This window comes from Coregonus lavaretus (assembly GCF_964263955.1).
Source record: "Coregonus lavaretus genome assembly, contig: HAP1_SCAFFOLD_1028, whole genome shotgun sequence".
NCBI lineage: Eukaryota > Metazoa > Chordata > Actinopteri > Salmoniformes > Salmonidae > Coregonus > Coregonus lavaretus.
Window position 1 is genome coordinate 133,311 of NW_028160295.1, and position 18,253 is coordinate 151,563.

The following is an 18,253-nucleotide window of genomic DNA, read 5'->3' on the forward strand; positions in this document are numbered from 1 at the left end:
CTGAGTGATAGATGCTTTCATGAAATAGTGCCCTGTCTCTTCTCAGTGTCAAGATAGCCTGTCACCACTGGTATAATGGCATGAGAGAGGGAGAGGTAGGGAGAGAGGAGGAAGAGATGGTGAGGTAGGGGCAAATGAGAGAGAGAGAGGGGAAGACGTCAAGTGTTAATATTACAGAACATAACGCACTGTTGCAATAGCCATCCATTGACAAGTGATGCCTGCACACATTATTTCAGATTGAATTTCTGTTTTAACACAGTAACATAACTATGATGAGTCCAGACTGGACCAGACTGACCCTCCATAACATCCACTTGACCCAACACTTTCTGGAGTCACAAGAACATGGGCAGAAAAGCACACCAGGCTGAGCTGAAAAGTCTCCACCACCTCCTCCTTCCTCCTTGAAACGCTGCTGTCTTGCTGCAGCCTCGCTCACCAGGTTCTGAGGTTAGTCTTGACAGAACTGCTGCTTCTGACAACCACTTCCAGAACTGTATAATGTATGGAATATAACAAGTTAATCAGGAAGTTACTGTAGTGGCCAAGCTAACTCGTATCAGGAGGTTACTGTAGTGGCCAAGCTAGCTAGTATCAGGAGGTTACTATGGTGGACAAGCTAACTAGCATCAAGAGTTTACTGTAGTGACCAAGCTAACTAGCATCAGTAAGTTACTATAGTGGCCAAGCTAACTAGCATCAGGAGGTTACTGTAGTGGCCAAGCTAACTAGTATCAGGAAGTCATTATGGTGGACAAGCTAACTAGCATCAGGAAGTTACTATAGTGGCCATACTAACTAGCATCAGAAAGTTACTATAGTGGCCAAGCTAACTAGCATCAGGAGGTTACTGTAGTGGCCAAGCTAACTAGCATCAGGAGGTTACTATAGTGGCCAAGCTAACTAGCATCAGGAGGTTACTGTAGTGGCCAAGCTAACTAGTATCAGGAAGTTACTGTAGTGGCCAAGCTAGCTAGTATCAGGAGGTTACTATGGTGGACAAGCTAACTAGCATCAGGAGTTTACTGTAGTGACCAAGCTAACTAGCATCAGGAAGTTACTGTAGTGTCCAAGCTAACTAGCATCAGGAGGTTACTGTAGTGGCCAAGCTAACTAGTATCAGGAAGTCATTATGGTGGACAAGCTAACTAGCATCAGGAAGTTACTATAGTGGCCATACTAACTAGCATCAGAAAGTTACTATAGTGGCCAAGCTAACTAGCATCAGGAGGTTACTGTAGTGGCCAAGCTAACTAGCATCAGGAGGTTACTGTAGTGGCCAAGCTAACTAGTATCAGGAAGTTACTGTAGTGGCCAAGCTAACTAGTATCAGGAAGTCATTATGGTGGACAAGCTAACTAGCATCAGGAGGTTACTATAGTGGCCAAGCTAACTAGCATCAGGAGGTTACTGTAGTGGCCAAGCTAACTAGCATCATGAGGTTACTGTAGTGTCCAAGCTAACTAGTATCAGGAAGTTACTGTAGTGGCCAAGCTAACTAGTATCAGGAAGTTACTGTAGTGGCCAAGATAACTAGCATCAGGAGGTTACTGTAGTGGCCAAGCTAACTAGCATCAGGAGGTTGCTGTAGTAGTCAAGCTAACTAGCATCAGGAGGTTACTGTAGTGGCCAAGCTAACTAGCATCAGGAGGTCACTGTAGCAGCCAAGCTCTGGGACCCATAATGTAGCTTGAGCCTCCTCACTAATGATGAACATTGTTTTCATCCCTTCCTGTCAAGGTTTAGTCCTAACAGTTGTTTTAGATTGTGTGCTAATAAGGCCTGGTTAAAGACTAGTGTTTAATTCACCTTCATCTACAACAGAGGAGGTGAGGAGAGAAGCAGAGGGGGGAGATGGAGGGGAGAAGAGAAGAGAATATGAGAGGAGAGAAGAGAAGAAAGGAGGGAGAACAAGGAAGCGGAGAGAAGAGAGAAGGGTGAATCCCTTTCTGAGACGAGGGTGAATCCCTGGCTGAGATATCCGTCAGATGAGAGCATCAGCACATCTGGCCTGTGTTCTGTTCCTCTGTTCCCTCCCTCCCCTTCCTCCCAGCAGCTCGTTAATATTTATAGGAACTCCCAGGAATCCCCTATCCTATCCTTCTACAGAGCCCCATGCATAATTGGGGTGGTGTGGAGACACAAAGCACTTTCCTCCCCTCAATTGGATTCATGGAAAAATAAGATAACTAAGGAAGTTATCATCATGCATGCACTGGGATGCACTGTGATGAACTGGGATGGACTGGGATGCACTGTGATGAACTGGGATGGACTGGGATGGACTGGGATGCACTGTGATGAACTGGGATGGACTGGGATGCACTGTGATGGACTGGGATGCACTTTGATGGACTGGGATGCACTGTGATGGACTGGGATGCGCTGTGATGGACTGGGATGCACTGTGATGGACTTGGATGCACTGTGATGGACTGGGATGAACTAGGATGGACTGGGAAGGACATAGAGAATTGTAGAGATATTAAATAGACACGTGTAAATAAAAATGGACGCACATGCGCTTACACACTCATTACATGTACAGTACTTACAAACTATTCCCTGCCAGTAAAGTTTCCAGTGACACTGTAGATATTAGCATCATCAACGTCTTTAGGTATTGGACTGGATTAGTATTTTCCCACTGCTGACCCTGTTCCTCTCACTCTCTCTGCATCCATCTTAGCAGGGTTTAAGACTAATTACAGCTGTGTCTGGCTTGCTGCGTCCCCCATCATTCAGAGACTCTGCGGCTTATGCTGAGACCCGTGATGTTTACAAAAGGTTGACATCAAGGGCTCAGCGGTGCTTCAATGTAATGTCTTTGAATTTCAGTTTCATAAAGAAAAAAGCCTGGAGCTATACAGCAACTACTACTATTGATTGTTACTGCTTCTGGCTGCGACTAGCACTGTCTGTCTGTAACATTGGATTGGACTATTTGAATGGTGTGGAACCTTGGAGAGGATAGATGGGTGGCTAGAGAAAAATAAAAGTGAAAAAGAGAGAGAACAGAAGGAGTAAAAGAGAAAATACATGAGAGCGCGCGAGAGAGAGGAGAAGTAGGACAGAGAGAGAGAGAGAGAGAGAGAGAGAGGTGTTATATGGCCTGCAGTTCAGTCCTACGCTCCTTCCTTTAAGTACTCCAGTGCGTCTCCAGGGCGGCCTTGTGTTCATTTTTTTTTATCTCTTCCAGACAACCTCCATCTCATCTCACTGAGGTGTATTAAAACCACATCATACTGTATAACAGGGCTTTATCGCTGAGATGAGGGGGTGACGATGTGTGTCTGAGGTGAGACATTTTATATCTGTGAATTTCTATACGGTTACAGATGTGATAGCTGTTGTGTGTGTGTGTGTGTGTGGGGGGGGGGGGGGGGGGGTGCCCGGGGGGTGCCCCCATTTGGAGTGTGTGTGATAACTCCCTACATGGCTGAGCCTTATTCCAGTTTTACTAATCTAATCTAATATTATATCATTAAATGGCCCCTGAACACCTGACGGAGGCTTTTTTTTTTACTCCCCATAATGCTCTAGGGCCAGATAGCGCTGCAGTCCTCTGAGATATATTGCCTCTGTCGAGTGTGTGTGTGTGGCTCAATCCAGGCCCTCTCCTAGATCAGGTAGAATAATGGCTGCTATAACCTTGAGTGCTAACGCCGCGAACTCAACAGCTCTCTCTTGCTCTCTTTCGTTCTCCAATCCTTCTATTTTGCTCCCTGTCTCTCTCCCTGTCTCTCTCTCCCTCTCTCTCTCTCTCCCTCTCTCTCTCTCTCTCACCCTGTCTCTCTCTCTCTCCCTCTCTCTCTCTCTCTCTCTCTCTCTCCCTGTCTCTCTCTCTCTCTGTCTCTCTCTCCCTGTCTCTCTCTCTCTGTCTGTCTCTCTGTCTCTCTCTCTGTCTCTCTCTCCCTGTTTCTCTCTCTCTCTGTCTCTCTCTCTCTCTCTCTCTCTCTTTCTCTCCCTGTCTCTCTCTCTCTCTCCTTCTCTCTCTCTCTCTCTCCCTGTCTCTCTCTCTCTCTCTCTCTCTCTCTCTCTCTCTCTCTCTCTCTCTCTCTCTCCCTCTCTCTCTCTCTCTCTCTCTCTCTCTGTCTCTCTCTCCGTCTCTCTCTCTCTGTCTGTCTCTCTGTCTCTCTCTCTCTCTCACACTCTGTCTCTCTCTCTCTGTCTCTCTCTCTGTCTCTTTCTCTCTCTCTCTCTCTCTCTCTCTCTCTCTCTGTCTTTCTCTTTCTGTCTCTCTCTCCCTGTCTCTCTCTCCCTGTCTCTCTCCCTGTCTCTCTCCCTGTCTCTCTCTTTCTCCCTGTCTCTCTCTCCCTGTCTCTCTGACTCTCTCTCTGTCTCTCCCTCTCGGTCTCTCTCTCCCTGTCTCTCTCTCTCTGTCTCTCTCTGTTTATTTCATACTCTCTCTCTGTCTCTTTCTCCCCCAACACTATCTGTTGATTACAGATCTGTAAAAGTGTGGAGATGAAACACACAGACAGAGAAGTACTGTTGGTATTTCTCTCCACATCAGGACGATTAGCTCAGCTGTATCAAGAGGCATCCTGGATTGATTGGGAGACAATTCAATAAAAGAGATGGATCAATGGAACTGTATGCCTTGGAGCTGGGTGGATCACACATATGCACACACGCGCACACACACACACACACACACACACACACACACACACACACACACACACACACACACACACACACACACACACACACACACACACACACACACACACACACACACACACACACACACACACACACACTGTGAATGTGTGCTTGTACTTGCATGTGTTTGTGTTTGTGTGTGTGTGTGTGTGTGTGTGTGTACATGCGATCTCCCTTCTTTTTATCCCAACATTCAGGAAAGCTTCCTTCCCCCTCAGATCTCAAATACCTTGACCAGGTGAAATCAAAGTATGAAACCAAAATGACCAAAATATGAAAAATGACTGTTGCTTCTACATTGATGAAGTTGTATTATAAAGTTACTGGTCCCCTTCCCCATCACAAACATTTGGATTCAGGAGGTAGGTTAAGTTAAGTTTTTTTTTTGTGACATCACAAAATCTCTAATTTTAATACACCAATGGTAACATCTTATTCTCTTACCTAATTTAAATAAGTACAGCCTTGTAACCAACGTCGCAGAAGGTGTAACAGGGTGAAACTGTTTGTGTTGAACGCAGCCTCTGTCAGCACCAGGTGTCTGTAATTGCCAATTAAGGGGTTGGCTTTTGGTTTAAAAGCTTTGTTGTCGCTCATCCAGGGGATCACCTTACTATGCGCAGGGCTGGCATGCCTTGGGAGGACGGGTGCAGCAACTGTGGCCTAGACCAAATTGATGATGAGAATGAATCGTGAGTGTGTTCAAGGCAAATGAGCCTGTAGCCTCTGGTCCTCGTTCCTCTTCTCCCATGGCACGCCTCCCTAGGTATCTGTTGCTTATGGTTGTCGAGGCAGAAACCATTCTATTTACCGAAACTGCCTGCATCAAATACATTGAATACTTGTCTGTGATTAAGTTGATCTATGATAACGAGCTGTAACCTTTGTTGACAGAGTATTGAACACAAAGCCATAGAAGTTTCTGTCCGACAACAATCCTATTACGTTGCTTCAGTAATTGTGAATAAAGCCTATATTTCTGTCTGATATCTGACTGGTTATTCCCATGCTCCACTCCTTGATGTAAAGAATCTGTTTATTTTAGATTAGTACTGAGGACCTCCCCGCATGTATAAAAAAATCATGTAGCTCTACTACGCCACCTATCTTTTTTGTGGATAAACCACATTACAAAGGCATGAATTTGGCAGTACGTCTAACCGGCCTCAACCGCACACCATGTGTAACAAAGCCAGCCCAGGATCTCCACATCTGGCTTCTTCACCTGCGGGATCGTCTGAGACCAGCCACCCGGACAGCTGATGAAACTTTGGCTTTGCACAACCGAAGCATTTCTGCACAAACTGTCAGACATCATCTCAGGGAAGCTCCTCTTCGTGCTCGTCGTCCTCACCAGGGTCTTGAATTGACTGCAGTTCGGCGTCGTAACCGACTTCAGTGGGCAAATGCTCACCTTCGATGGCCACTGGCATGCTGGAGAAGTGTGCTCTTCACGGATGAATCACGGTTTCAACTGAACCAGGCAGATTGGCAGACAGGGTGTATGGCATCGTGTGGGCGAGTGGTTTACTGAGGTCAATGTTGTGAACAGTGCCCCAATGATGGTGGTGGTGGGGTTATGGTATTTGCAGGCATAAACTATGGACAACAAACACAATTGCATTTTATTCATGGCAATTTGAATGCACAGAGATACCGTGACGAGATCATGAGGCACATTGTCGTGCTATTCAATTGCTGCCATCACCTCATGTTTCAGCATGATGATACATGGCCCCATGTCGCAAGGATCTGTACATAATTCCTGGAAGCTGAAAATGTCCCAGTTCTTCCATGGCCTGCATACTCACCAGACATATCACTCATTGAGCATGTTTGGGATGCTCTGGATCAACGTATACGACAGTGTGTTCCAGTTTCCAGCAACAATATCCAGCAACTTCGCACAGCCATTGAAGAGGAGTGGGGCAACATTCCACAGGCCACAATCAACAGCCTGGCCAACTCTATGCGAAGGAGATGTCACGCTGCATGAGGCAAATGGTGGTCACACCAGATACTGACTGGTCTTCTGATCCACGCCCCTACTTCTTTTTTTAAAGGTATCTGTGACCAACAGATGCATATCTGTATTCCCAGTCATGTGAAATCCATAGATTACTTTATTTCAATTGACTGATTCCCTCATATGAACTGTAACTCAGTAAAATCTTAGAAATTGTTGCGTTTTATATTTTTGTTCAGTGTACTTAAAGGTTTTTGCTTTTATCTGTCTGGTGTTAGCTAGCAACTGGCTGGCTAGGCCTTTAGCCAGCATGAAACAAAAGCGGGGGAGGGGTTGCCCAAAACTCAGATTCCGTTTTCATGTTATTACATCAAGACACATGCCAAACAGAAGATTCTTACAAACTTCTTGATCATTTATAGTCATGATATATGAACATTGCTGACAATTCCATTTGGTCTAGCTTTTCAGACTTCCTGGTAGTTTGATATGAGCAAAATTACTTTTTCTAAAATTAAGCATTTTTATCAGATGTTTTAGTCACTCAAAAGGCTATTTTAAGTGGGAATCAGAATTGTTCAGGACCTTTTTACATTAGTAAGGGTGACTAGACCTCATGTCTGACAACTCAATGAAACCCCCTCTGGTGGGTTGGCAGCCCAACAGACCCACATTCCACATGAATGCTGCCAGTAACTATATCCTTGCACATCACTCCAGTGGTTGTCACCGACATGCTTATCTCTTCTGACTTGGAGGCTTACTGGCATTTCGTTTGAGAACTTTAAGATGTGAAAGGTTGCTGATTCAAATCCCAGAGCTGACTAGGTGAAAAATGCATTGATGTGCCGTTGAGCAAGGCACTTAATCCTAATTGCTCCTGTAAATTGTCTGCTAAATAACTAAAATGTACACAGCCACCTGGTTTACATGTTAGCATGAGACTTCACCATGTAAAGAGGAAGTCTTCTAACCCACTATTACAAAGAGATATCTTACAACACTAGTTGAGCAATATGTTGATGATGGCCATAGTCACTACAACTTGCTAAATACCAGTAGGTTGTGGTTTCTAAATAATTCTGTATCATTCTATGTCAACATCACAGGGTTGCTACACTTTAGAATAATACCTTATTTGAACCGAATAAAAATGGGTTGCTAAGCTACGCGGTTAGCTACATATGTGTTTGTGCTATCACAACTGCATATGTAGCCAACCCGCCTGCACATGCCAACCCGCCTGCGCATTTTTAGTTATCTACTTTCTGAACATTCAATATCACATGTAATCGCCCCACAACAGAATAGTTATAATCTTTTTTGTTCTTTTTTTTGTGACTGGTCTGGTGTATCTCAGAATTCAAATCAAATCAAAAATCAAATTGTATTTGTCACAAGCGCCGAATACAACAGGTGCAGACCTTACAGTGAATTGGAGGACGCAGCGATAACTTGTGGCAGGAGATCTATAGACCGATCCATGTCCCATTGGCCAGTGTCTCAATGTATGCAGTTAACCTCTTGAATGTAAACTCTCTGAAAGTGGGGCGGTGCGTGGTTCCGGTACCTGTTCTGACCGACATGTTCTCTTATAAATCGACGTGTGGACAACGTACATCATAATGGCTCGCACTCGGCGATAGCCCTAGTTCTCCGCCATCCAATTTCCCAGTGCGAAATCTGACACCATTTTTGATACAAAAAATACTTTCTGTTTGTCACAGACGGACAACATGAGATGAAAGTGGAGTTCTGTCAGAGGTTCACAGGGGTGGGGGAAGAAGTTTTGATCGAGACCTTTGGAAAAAATTAACATTTTCTCAACACTAAACATACAAATATGTATTTTACAGTTATAAGGAAAGTGACATCTTCTAGTTAGTCGTTTTTATAAATTGATTGTTTCTATATCTAGAAAGCATATCAGTCATTTCAAGCCTTATTCATAGACTTCTGTAGAATAGGAAATACATACTGAAAATTGAGTACACCTCAGCAATTTCGAACTATTTTTACAATAAAGGTGAGATTTTAATATTTCTGGCAGTATAAGCATGGTTAGTTATTGCTTATGGCCCTCTCATGAAATATAATTACTTTTGGAGTATGTCTATTTAGGAGGAAATCTACATTTTGCCATTATCATTCAAGCGGTTATTATCTGCTGATGTGGTCTACTGTACCTTTGAATAGCATTCTGGGAAGGATGAACCGGACAATCAGCTTGTGGACATTCAGGTCAAAAAATTAATACATCTGTAATATTAAACATTAACTTTCATGTGGGGACAATGTGTATGTACTTCTTAGTGTGTATGTACTTCTTACAACCATCATAAACAGGATATGCATTTGTATGGCAATGCATATGCCTACATGGAAGCCTACGTCCGCAAAAAAAAAAAAAAAAGACATGTACATTATGGATCACAATCACTACTTGCTGCAATGGTAATGTGACTTGCAGATGATATCTCTAGTAGTACTTCCCCCAAATGTCTCTTTATAAGGCCTGACATTTTGAGTGAAAAGACACCTGCACTTTCTGGTTGAAGAAACACTTCAAGGAAGACGCTTCAGTTTCTCTCTTCTGAATTTGGTGAGGGTCTTTATGATTTTATAATATCAACAGGGCTATGCCACAAGAAGTCTGGATTGAATCCCGGCCATTAATTTAATCGCGGATTTGGACAATGCACCATTTAAAGCTAATTTCTGATTTGAGCCGACATAAGCAGCGTTTACTGTGAATGTGGTCTCTGCGAACACGGAAATATTGCCTTTAAAACGTGCATTGCCGACCAAAGCGAGATCAGATTAAATCCTGGCCAAAATGGTTGTATTTGTTGTTGCCAAAAACATTGTAGAATTTAAATAACTATTAACCATGCACGTATTTTGTTCTGACATTCAGCATATCTATCCATCTATCTACCTATCTCCTACATTAATCTGTAATGCTGTGGTTTTTCCTGAGTAATACACTTTGTGATATAATTCTGTATCTAGGAAGAACTGCAGAAGAAGGCCAAAGGTCCACCACGATTCTCTATCCATCATCATGGGAGTCATAACTGTGTCTGTTCTTGCCTGTGTCCTCCTCACCCTTCTGGGAACTGGAGCCCTCCCCCACAATCATCATTGTAAGTGACAACCAATCCCATTTGAATCCAGTCTATTTTGAGTTTTCTTCTATTTACTGTTCTAACCAATTAGTGATAGTTAGGCATTTAAAATACATCGTTTTCTCTCCAGATACCTGTCCAAGTGGGTATACTGGACCTGACAGCACAGTACCCCATTGCTACCGATTCGTACGCAAACAAATGGGATGGCAGCAAGCACTGGTAAGTGTCAAATTTGAATCTAATCAACACTTCCAGTTACAGTGATGGTGTAAAAGAGAATTTTAAATAACTTACATTTCCAATTATAATTACCTTTTTTTTTATTACACTGTAAAGGGGTTGCCGTGAACTTGACCTACTGCAATATAAATACAAGGGCTGTCAAAGTAAATAAGTTAACTCATGTTAACTTTTTATAATTTTAGTGCAATAATGTTTTAATCGTGATGAATCGTATTGTTTGAAAGCGTTAGAAATACAGTGAAAACATCCAAAATACAGAACCTATTCAGCGATTTTTTTTTACCGTAATCGGAATGAATGAACGGATTAATTAAATTCATTGAGGGGGATTGGTTAGTATTTAACAGTATTTTACTGTAATTACCAGGGATTGGTGCAAGCAGGTTGGCTGCTAGGTAAATTGTTTACACATGAAAGCATTTTAACCCTAAAAGCAGCCAACGGTGGTAATTTTTTACCCCAAATTGGTAATGATTGCAGTAACACATTTTTATTTTATTAACCTTTTGTAACTGTCACGTCCGTTGTGTAAAGGATCGGACCAAGGTGCAGCGTGGTATGCGTACATAGTTGTTTATTTTAATAAACACCGACAAAATAGCAAAATCCAACAGACCGTGAAGTTCAAGACGCTAACCATCAAACAAGCCAAACAGAAACAAAATCCCACAACTAAGGTAGGCAACATGGCTGCCTAAGTATGATCCCCAATCAGAGACAACGACCGACAGCTGCCTCTGATTGGGAACCACACCCGGCCAACATAGAAATATATAAATTAGATTTCACACCCTGACCAACCCAACTAGAGATCTCAATGTCAGGGCGTGACAGTAACACAAGTAAATGGTTAAATGTCCCAAAATGAGCATATATTTTTAAATCTTAACACATTTATAGTCAAATTTAATGTTACAAAAACATATATTTTGAATTGTTTTCATGATTTGAAAAGTTATTATGATCTATTTCATCCATAGCCACTTTTTCTGTTATTCGAAGTGTTGTGTTTCTACTCAGGCTGCGTCTACACAGGCAGCCCGATTCTGATATTTCTTCACTAATTTGTCTTTTGACCAATCAGATCAGTGCTAAAAAAGATCTGATGTGAATAGATCCGATGTGATTGGTCAAAATACCAATTAGTGGGGCCTCCCGAGTGGCGCAGCGGTCTAAGGCACTGATCAGTGCTAGAGGCATCGCTACAGATCCGGGTTTGATCCCGGGCTGTGTCGCAGCTGGCCGCGACCGAGAGACCCATGAGGCAGCGCACAATTGGCCCAGCGGGACAAGACTGTAACTAACAATTGGATATCACGAAATTGGGGAGGAAAAAAACACAAATAAAAAGAACAATTAGTGGAAAAAGATAGAGGCTGAGACATTTCATTGTTGATAATACCCAAAATTACCATACAAATAACAGTTTTCCATTACAGTGTACCACTACTGATCAAATGTCTACATAGACAAGGCTTGTAAAAGAAATCAATGAAAACATGGATGTTTCTTCCTAAAGGATTACTGTAAGAGAGATCAGGGTACCCTAGCTGCTGTGCACAGCGTTGAAGAATACCAGCTTCTCCTTTCCATGGTGAAGCAGACCCAGAGTACCTCTGCTTATGCCTGGGTAGGACTGAATGATCTTGAGAAGGTAAAAAAATCCTTAACACTCAAGTGGCACTTAATCAGGTCTTATTTCATATCTCTTTAATTTGGACATTCGATAAGTTACTACTGCCCTTCAAGAAGATGTTGATAACCTTGAAATGTTCTCCCTGACAGGAAGGGAATTATGTGTGGACTGATGGGTCATCCGTCAACTGGTTCTGGTCCGAAAGTGCCAAAGCTCAGCAGTGGGGAGAAGAAGACTGTGTGGCACTGAACTCTTATTCAGGTCAGTAAAATTGTTCTTGGATGTGTGACACTTAGGCCGAGATCCCAATCCGTATCGACAATGTGCCTTTTAAAGGCAATATTCCCGTCATTCGGGGAGATCACATTCAAGGTAAACACTGCAGATGTCTGCTCAATTGGAAATTACCTTAAAATGTCAAGCACGCTACAATGCAGTTTGGTTTGAATCCTAGCCCGAAGGGACCCTGTGTTAAATACATAATAATATTAAGGGAACAATTACATGCCTAATAAGCAGTGTATAAACCCTGTCAAACGTCACGGTAACAAATCATGTGATATTTGTAATTTTCCTATCTGTCTCATTGAGTGCTGTCGTTATTCTTGTCTTGTCTTCCACTGAGACTAACAGGGACATTGTCCTCTACAGGGGCTGAGGGCTTCGACGACATCAAGTGTGACAGTGGCTGCACCTTTGTCTGTATGAGAGTGCTACCAAGTGGAGTAGCCTAAGATGATAGAGGAGTCCAGCAGTTATTTGGCCAAAATACTCTGATTTTCTTTTCTACTATCGCACGCAAACTCCTATGCGTTGATTGAGGACCGGTTGAATACTTGAAGACAATATGATAAAAAGTGATCTAATGGCAATTACATTATCTTTGGTTGCCATTTTCAATTGTTAAAGTTATTGTCAGGTTGATTCTACAACTGCATTTTCGCTCATGTTTTCTGCACGTTACTAGCCTTAAGCTACCAACCATTGAGGCGCCCACTAAAGGTTTATCCACAAACAAACGGTTCAATCCCCTCACTAACTCACAACCGACTGTTATCTAAGAACACAGACAGGATAGTGTTGAAGGTACAGGTAAAATTTGTCTCAACACTCAACACATTTTTAATGGTTCGCCTATTATATGGAATATTGAAAGAATTGTTGGAATTCTTATCCCTCAATGCTTCCATGCCTCTTTGAATAAAACCTTTCAGCATCACCCTTTCTCAGGCATGGTCAATCTATTTTACATATCATTTCCTATATAGTAGCTTGATTGTTAGGTGTCTGGTACCTTCTACCATGTGTGAGACATCAAGGAGGTGATACTAACATCACGTGGCGGTCGGTGCCGTTTAAGATGAGGGAGGATGATTTATTTTTATTTTTTATGAACATGGCCTTATTTCTATTACAGCATAGTGGATGACATGCCATTCACCCAGTTCAATGTAACATTGATAGGTTTTGCCTACTAGCTACATGACATTATAACCATCATGAGGTTGCTACAACCTAGTCTATGAATGAAAGTTTAAAACGTAGGTGTACACAGGTCGAGAGAAAGATTTGAGGTGACAGAAAGACATGGACAGACTGTGACATATTCAATACTGCCTTGCAAACTCTTGCCTATATCTAGCTGATCGAGGGTGTAATCAGTAGCTCAACAGTTGCAAACGAGAGTTTCTATTGGAAAAATTCAGGTATGTTTATACCCGTTTCATTCCGCTTTCTTCCGTTTAAGAAATGTTTTTCAACAGACTCGGCGGAATGAATACATCCCTGATCACACGCAAACACAGTTCACTTTCATAACAAGATACAAACAGCTCGTTGTATTCCTTCTCGCATCTACGCATTTTCCTCCTCTCACCTCTTCCCTTTGCTTGTGGACTTCAATGCACAACACATCAGCTGTCTGTGACCAGGCAAAAAAACCTTTCCAAGCCAAACCTTCATATCATGACAGCTACGCACAGCCTACATCGTTGTCACCATATTAGCTAAAGTAATGTCATAGTCAACATACTGTAGTTAATAGAACAAACATGTTAGCTAGTAAACCCGCTACAATCATGCAGTACAGTCTATAAGCAATTAGCAGTTACACTGGCGGGCCCGGTGGCAATAAATTAGAAAAACCAAAAGCTTACCATAACTTGGAAGAGTTCTGATGTTGGATAGTCACAGCCAGCTAGCTAACATGAGTAGGCTAAACTAGCTAACTGCATTTGCTACCTAAGTAAATATAATTGAAAGTAAAAAAAAAAAGTATAAATATATAGCTAGCTCTCTCTCTCTTGATCCATTTTTATTTTTTATCAAAGCTTTGAGTCAACTACTCACCACATTGTACAGTGGGGAAAAAAAGTATTTAGTCAGCCACCAATTGTGCAAGTTCTCCCACTTAAAAAGATGAGAGAGGCCTGTAATTTTCATCATAGGTACACGTCAACTATGACAGACAAAATGAGGAAAAAAAATCCAGAAAATCACATTGTAGGACTTTTTATGAATTTATTTTCAAATTATGGTGGAAAATAAGTATTTGGTCAATAACAAAAGTTTCTCAATACTTTGTTATATACCCTTTGTTGGCAATGACACAGGTCAAACGTTTTCTGTAAGTCTTCACAAGGTTTTCACACACTGTTGCTGGTATTTTGGCCCATTCCTCCATGCAGATCTCCTCTAGAGCAGTGATGTTTTGGGGCTGTCGCTGGGCAACACGGACTTTCAACTCCCTCCAAAGATTTTCTATGGGGTTGAGATCTGGAGACTGGCTAGGCCACTCCAGGACCTTGAAATGCTTCTTACGAAGCCACTCCTTCGTTGCCCGGGCGGTATGTTTGGGATCATTGTCATGCTGAAAGACCCAGCCACGTTTCATCTTCAATGCCCTTGCTGAAGGAGGTTTTCACTCAAAATCTCACGATACATGGCCCCATTCATTCTTTCCTTTACACGGATCAGTCGTCCTGGTCCCTTTGCAGAAAAACAGCCCCAAAGCATGATGTTTCCACCCCCATGCTTCACAGTAGGTATGGTGTTCTTTGGATGCAACTCAGCATTCTTTGTGCTCCAAACACGACGAGTTGAGTTTTTACCAAAAAGTTATATTTTGGTTTCATCTGTGTCACACCCTGGCTCTGGGACTCTATATGTTGAGCCAGGGTGTGTTCATTCGATGTGTTCTGTTTCTTTGTTTGGGTGTTCTAGGTTGTCTGTTTCTATGTTTGCCTGTGTGACTCCCAATCAGAGGCAACGAGTGTCAGCTGTCGGCTGGTTGTCTCTGATTGGGAGCCATATTTAATCTGTATGTTTTCCCTTGGGTGTTGTGGGTTTTTGTTCCGTGTTCGGTCAGTGTTACCGTGGACTTCACGAGTCGTGTTTTGTTTGTAACTTTAACTAATTAAAGTCATGTTTGTTTCACACGCTGCGCCTTGGTCTACTCACTCCTACGACGATCGTGACAGAAAAACCCACCATACCAGGACCAAGCAGCGTGTCCAGGAACACACGCAGGAGGTGACTCTTGTGGATGTCCTCCTCGGTTGGGGGCAGATTACCGAGGAGGAGGCCGTCCGGTACCGGAGGGCTATGAAGGGGGAGACCCAGGCAGGAGAGGAGCAGCGGCGTCAGCAGTGCCATCGTCGGAAGGACGAGAGGCACCCCCAAGAATTTTTTAGGGGGGGGCACACGGCATGGGCGACTGGGCAGCAGGAGGCTGCCACAGGGCGAAATGGGAGACGAGGAGAGAAGGCCACCGGGTTACGGGAGCCATTGGCGAGAGGAGGGAAGGAAGTTGTAGAGGCACGGCGAGAGGTACTGAGGTGTATTGCCAGTCCGGTCCGGCCCGTTACTGATCCCCGTTTAAGGCCAGTGGTGTGTGTTCCCAGTACAGCCCGGCCTGTTCCTGCTCCACGCACCAAACCTACGGTGTGCGTCGCCAGCCCAGCCCGGCCTGTCCCTGCTCCACGCACCAAGCCTACGGTGTGCGTCGACAGCCCAGCCCGGCCTGTCCCTGCTCCACGCACCAAGCCTACGGTGTGCGTCGCCAGCCCAGCCCGGCCTGTTCCTGCTCCACGCACCAAGCCTACGGTGTGCGTCGCCAGCCCTGTCCGGCCTGTCCCTGCTCCACGCACCAAGCCTACGGTGTGCGTCGACAGCCCAGCCCGGCCTGTTCCTGCTCCACGCACCAAGCCTACAGTGTGCGTCGCCAGCCCTGTCCGGCCTGTCCCTGCTCCACGCACCAAGCCTACGGTATGCGTCGACAGCCCAGCCCGGCCTGTTCCTGCTCCACGTACCAAGCCTACGGTGTGCGTCGTCAGCCTGGTCCAGCCCGTTCCTGCCACTCGCACCAAGCCAGGGGTGCGAGTCGTCAGCCTGGTTCAGCCCGTTCCTGCTACTCGCACCAAGCCCGGGGTACGAGTCGTCAGCCTGGTAAGGCCCGTCGCTGCTCCACGCACCAAGCCTAGGGTGCGAGTCGTCAGTCCGGCACAACCCGTGCCTGGGTCATCGGTGCCCATTCAGGTACCGCTCAACTGCTCCACTAAGGAGCTGAAGCCTACCGCCCCTGCTACGTCCAGTCCAGCTCCAGCCAGCGGGGCCAGACCGGACCAGGGGCGCTATGGGGGGATTATTGGAGGGTGGTGGGCAAGGCCGGAGCCAGAACCGCCGCCGAGGAGGTATGCCCACCCAGCCCTCCCCTGTTTAGCTCTTATTGAGGCGCGGTCGCAGTCCGCGCCTTTAGGGGGGGGTACTGTCACACCCTGGCTCTGGGACTCTATATGTTGAGCCAGGGTGTGTTCATTCGATGTGTTCTGTTTCTTTGTTTGGGTGTTCTAGGTTGTCTGTTTTTATGTTTGCCTGTGTGACTCCCAATCAGAGGCAACGAGTGTCAGCTGTCGGCTGGTTGTCTCTGATTGGGAGCCATATTTAATCTGTATGTTTTCCCTTGGGTGTTGTGGGTTTTTGTTCCGTGTTCGGTCAGTGTTACCGTGGACTTCACGAGTCGTGTTTTGTTTGTAACTTTAACTAATTAAAGTCATGTTTGTTTCACACGCTGCGCCTTGGTCTACTCACTCCTACGACGATCGTGACAATCTGACCATATGACATTCTCCCAATCCTCTTCTGGATCATTCAAATGCACTCTAGCAAACTTCAGACGGGCCTGGACATGTACTGGCTTAAGCAGGGGGACACGTCTGGCACTGCAGGATTTGAGTCCCTGGCGGCGTAGTGTGTTACTGATGGTAGGCTTTGTTACTTTGGTCCCAGCTCTCTGCAGGTCATTCACTAGGTCCCCCCGTGTGGTTCTGGGATTTTTGCTCACCGTTCTTGTGATCATTTTGACCCCACGGGGTGAGATCTTCCGTGGAGCCCCAGATCGAGGGAGATTATCAGTGGTCTTGTATGTCTTCCATTTCCTAATAATTGCTCCCACAGTTGATTTCTTCAAACCAAGCTGCTTACCTATTGCAGATTCAGTCTTCCCAGCCTGGTGCAGGTCTACAATTTTGTTTATGGTGTCCTTTGACAGCTCTTTGGTCTTGGCCATAGTGGAGTTTGGAGTGTGACTGTTTGAGGTTGTGGACAGGTGTCTTTTATACTGATAACAAGTTCAAACAGGTGCCATTAATACAGGTAACGAGTAGAGGACAGAGGAGCCTCTTAAAGAAGAAGTTACAGGTCTGTGAGAGCCAGAAATCTTGCTTGTTTGTAGGTGACCAAATACTTATTTTCCACCATAATTTGCAAATAAATTCATTAAAAATCCTACAATGTGATTTTCTGGATTTTTTTTCCTCAATTTGTCTGTCATAGTTGACGTGTACCTATGATGAAAATTACAGGCCTCTCTCATCTTTTTAAGTGGGAGAACTTGCACAATTGGTGGCTGACTAAATACTTTTTTCCCCCACTGTATTTCAGTACTAGATTAATTATCTGATCCTTTGATTGGGTGGACAACATCTCAGTTCATGCTGCAAGAGCTCTGATAGGTTGGAGGATGTCCTCAGGAAATTGTCATAATTACTGTGTAAGTCAATGGATGGGGGTGAGAACCATGAGCCTCCTATGTTTGTATTGAAGTCAATTTACCCAGAGGAGGATGGAAGCATCGTGCTAACCTAGAGGGTGCTGTTGAGGCTACTGTAGACCTTCATTGCAAAACAGTGTGTTTTAATCATTTATTTGTTGACGTGAATATAGTTAGTATAGTTTTATCTAAAAAGGATAACATTTTTAATGTTTCACTATAAAAAAAAAAAAAGAAATTCATTGAGGAGGATGGTCCTCCCCTTCCTCCTTTGAGGAGCCTCCACTGGAGGACATATAGCGGCTTGCTGTAGTTGAGACTGGATTTCTCACTCACCAACGTGCATAACTCACCTCGTTAACTTCATTCAATAACTTGGCACAAAACCCAATACATAGAAACAACAGTGTAAAGTGAAGCATATTTTCCAAAGTGAACTTTCCAGACACATTTATTGGGCTTATAACATTACTCAAATACAGTGTATGACCATTGTAAGCAATAAAACAGGCTTCAGCTCAGAACTGCTTCTGCAATTCAAAGTGCACCAAACGTTT

The 18,253-nt window shown here is 44.1% G+C and overlaps 1 protein-coding gene across 1 annotated transcript; it reads left to right on the forward strand.

Annotated features, from left to right (window-relative positions):
- The first annotated feature begins 9,165 nt into the window (after nt 1–9,165).
- LOC311121935 (alpha-N-acetylgalactosamine-specific lectin-like) lies at nt 9,166–12,866 on the forward strand. The gene is made up of 6 exons (XM_084196365.1): nt 9,166–9,239; nt 9,650–9,783; nt 9,896–9,987; nt 11,531–11,665; nt 11,797–11,908; nt 12,299–12,866. The coding sequence occupies exons 2-6, from the start codon at nt 9,702–9,704 to the stop codon at nt 12,379–12,381; spliced, it is 504 nt and encodes a 167-aa protein (XP_084052491.1). The 5' UTR covers nt 9,166–9,239; nt 9,650–9,701; the 3' UTR covers nt 12,382–12,866.
- The last annotated feature ends 5,387 nt before the right edge of the window (nt 12,867–18,253 follow it).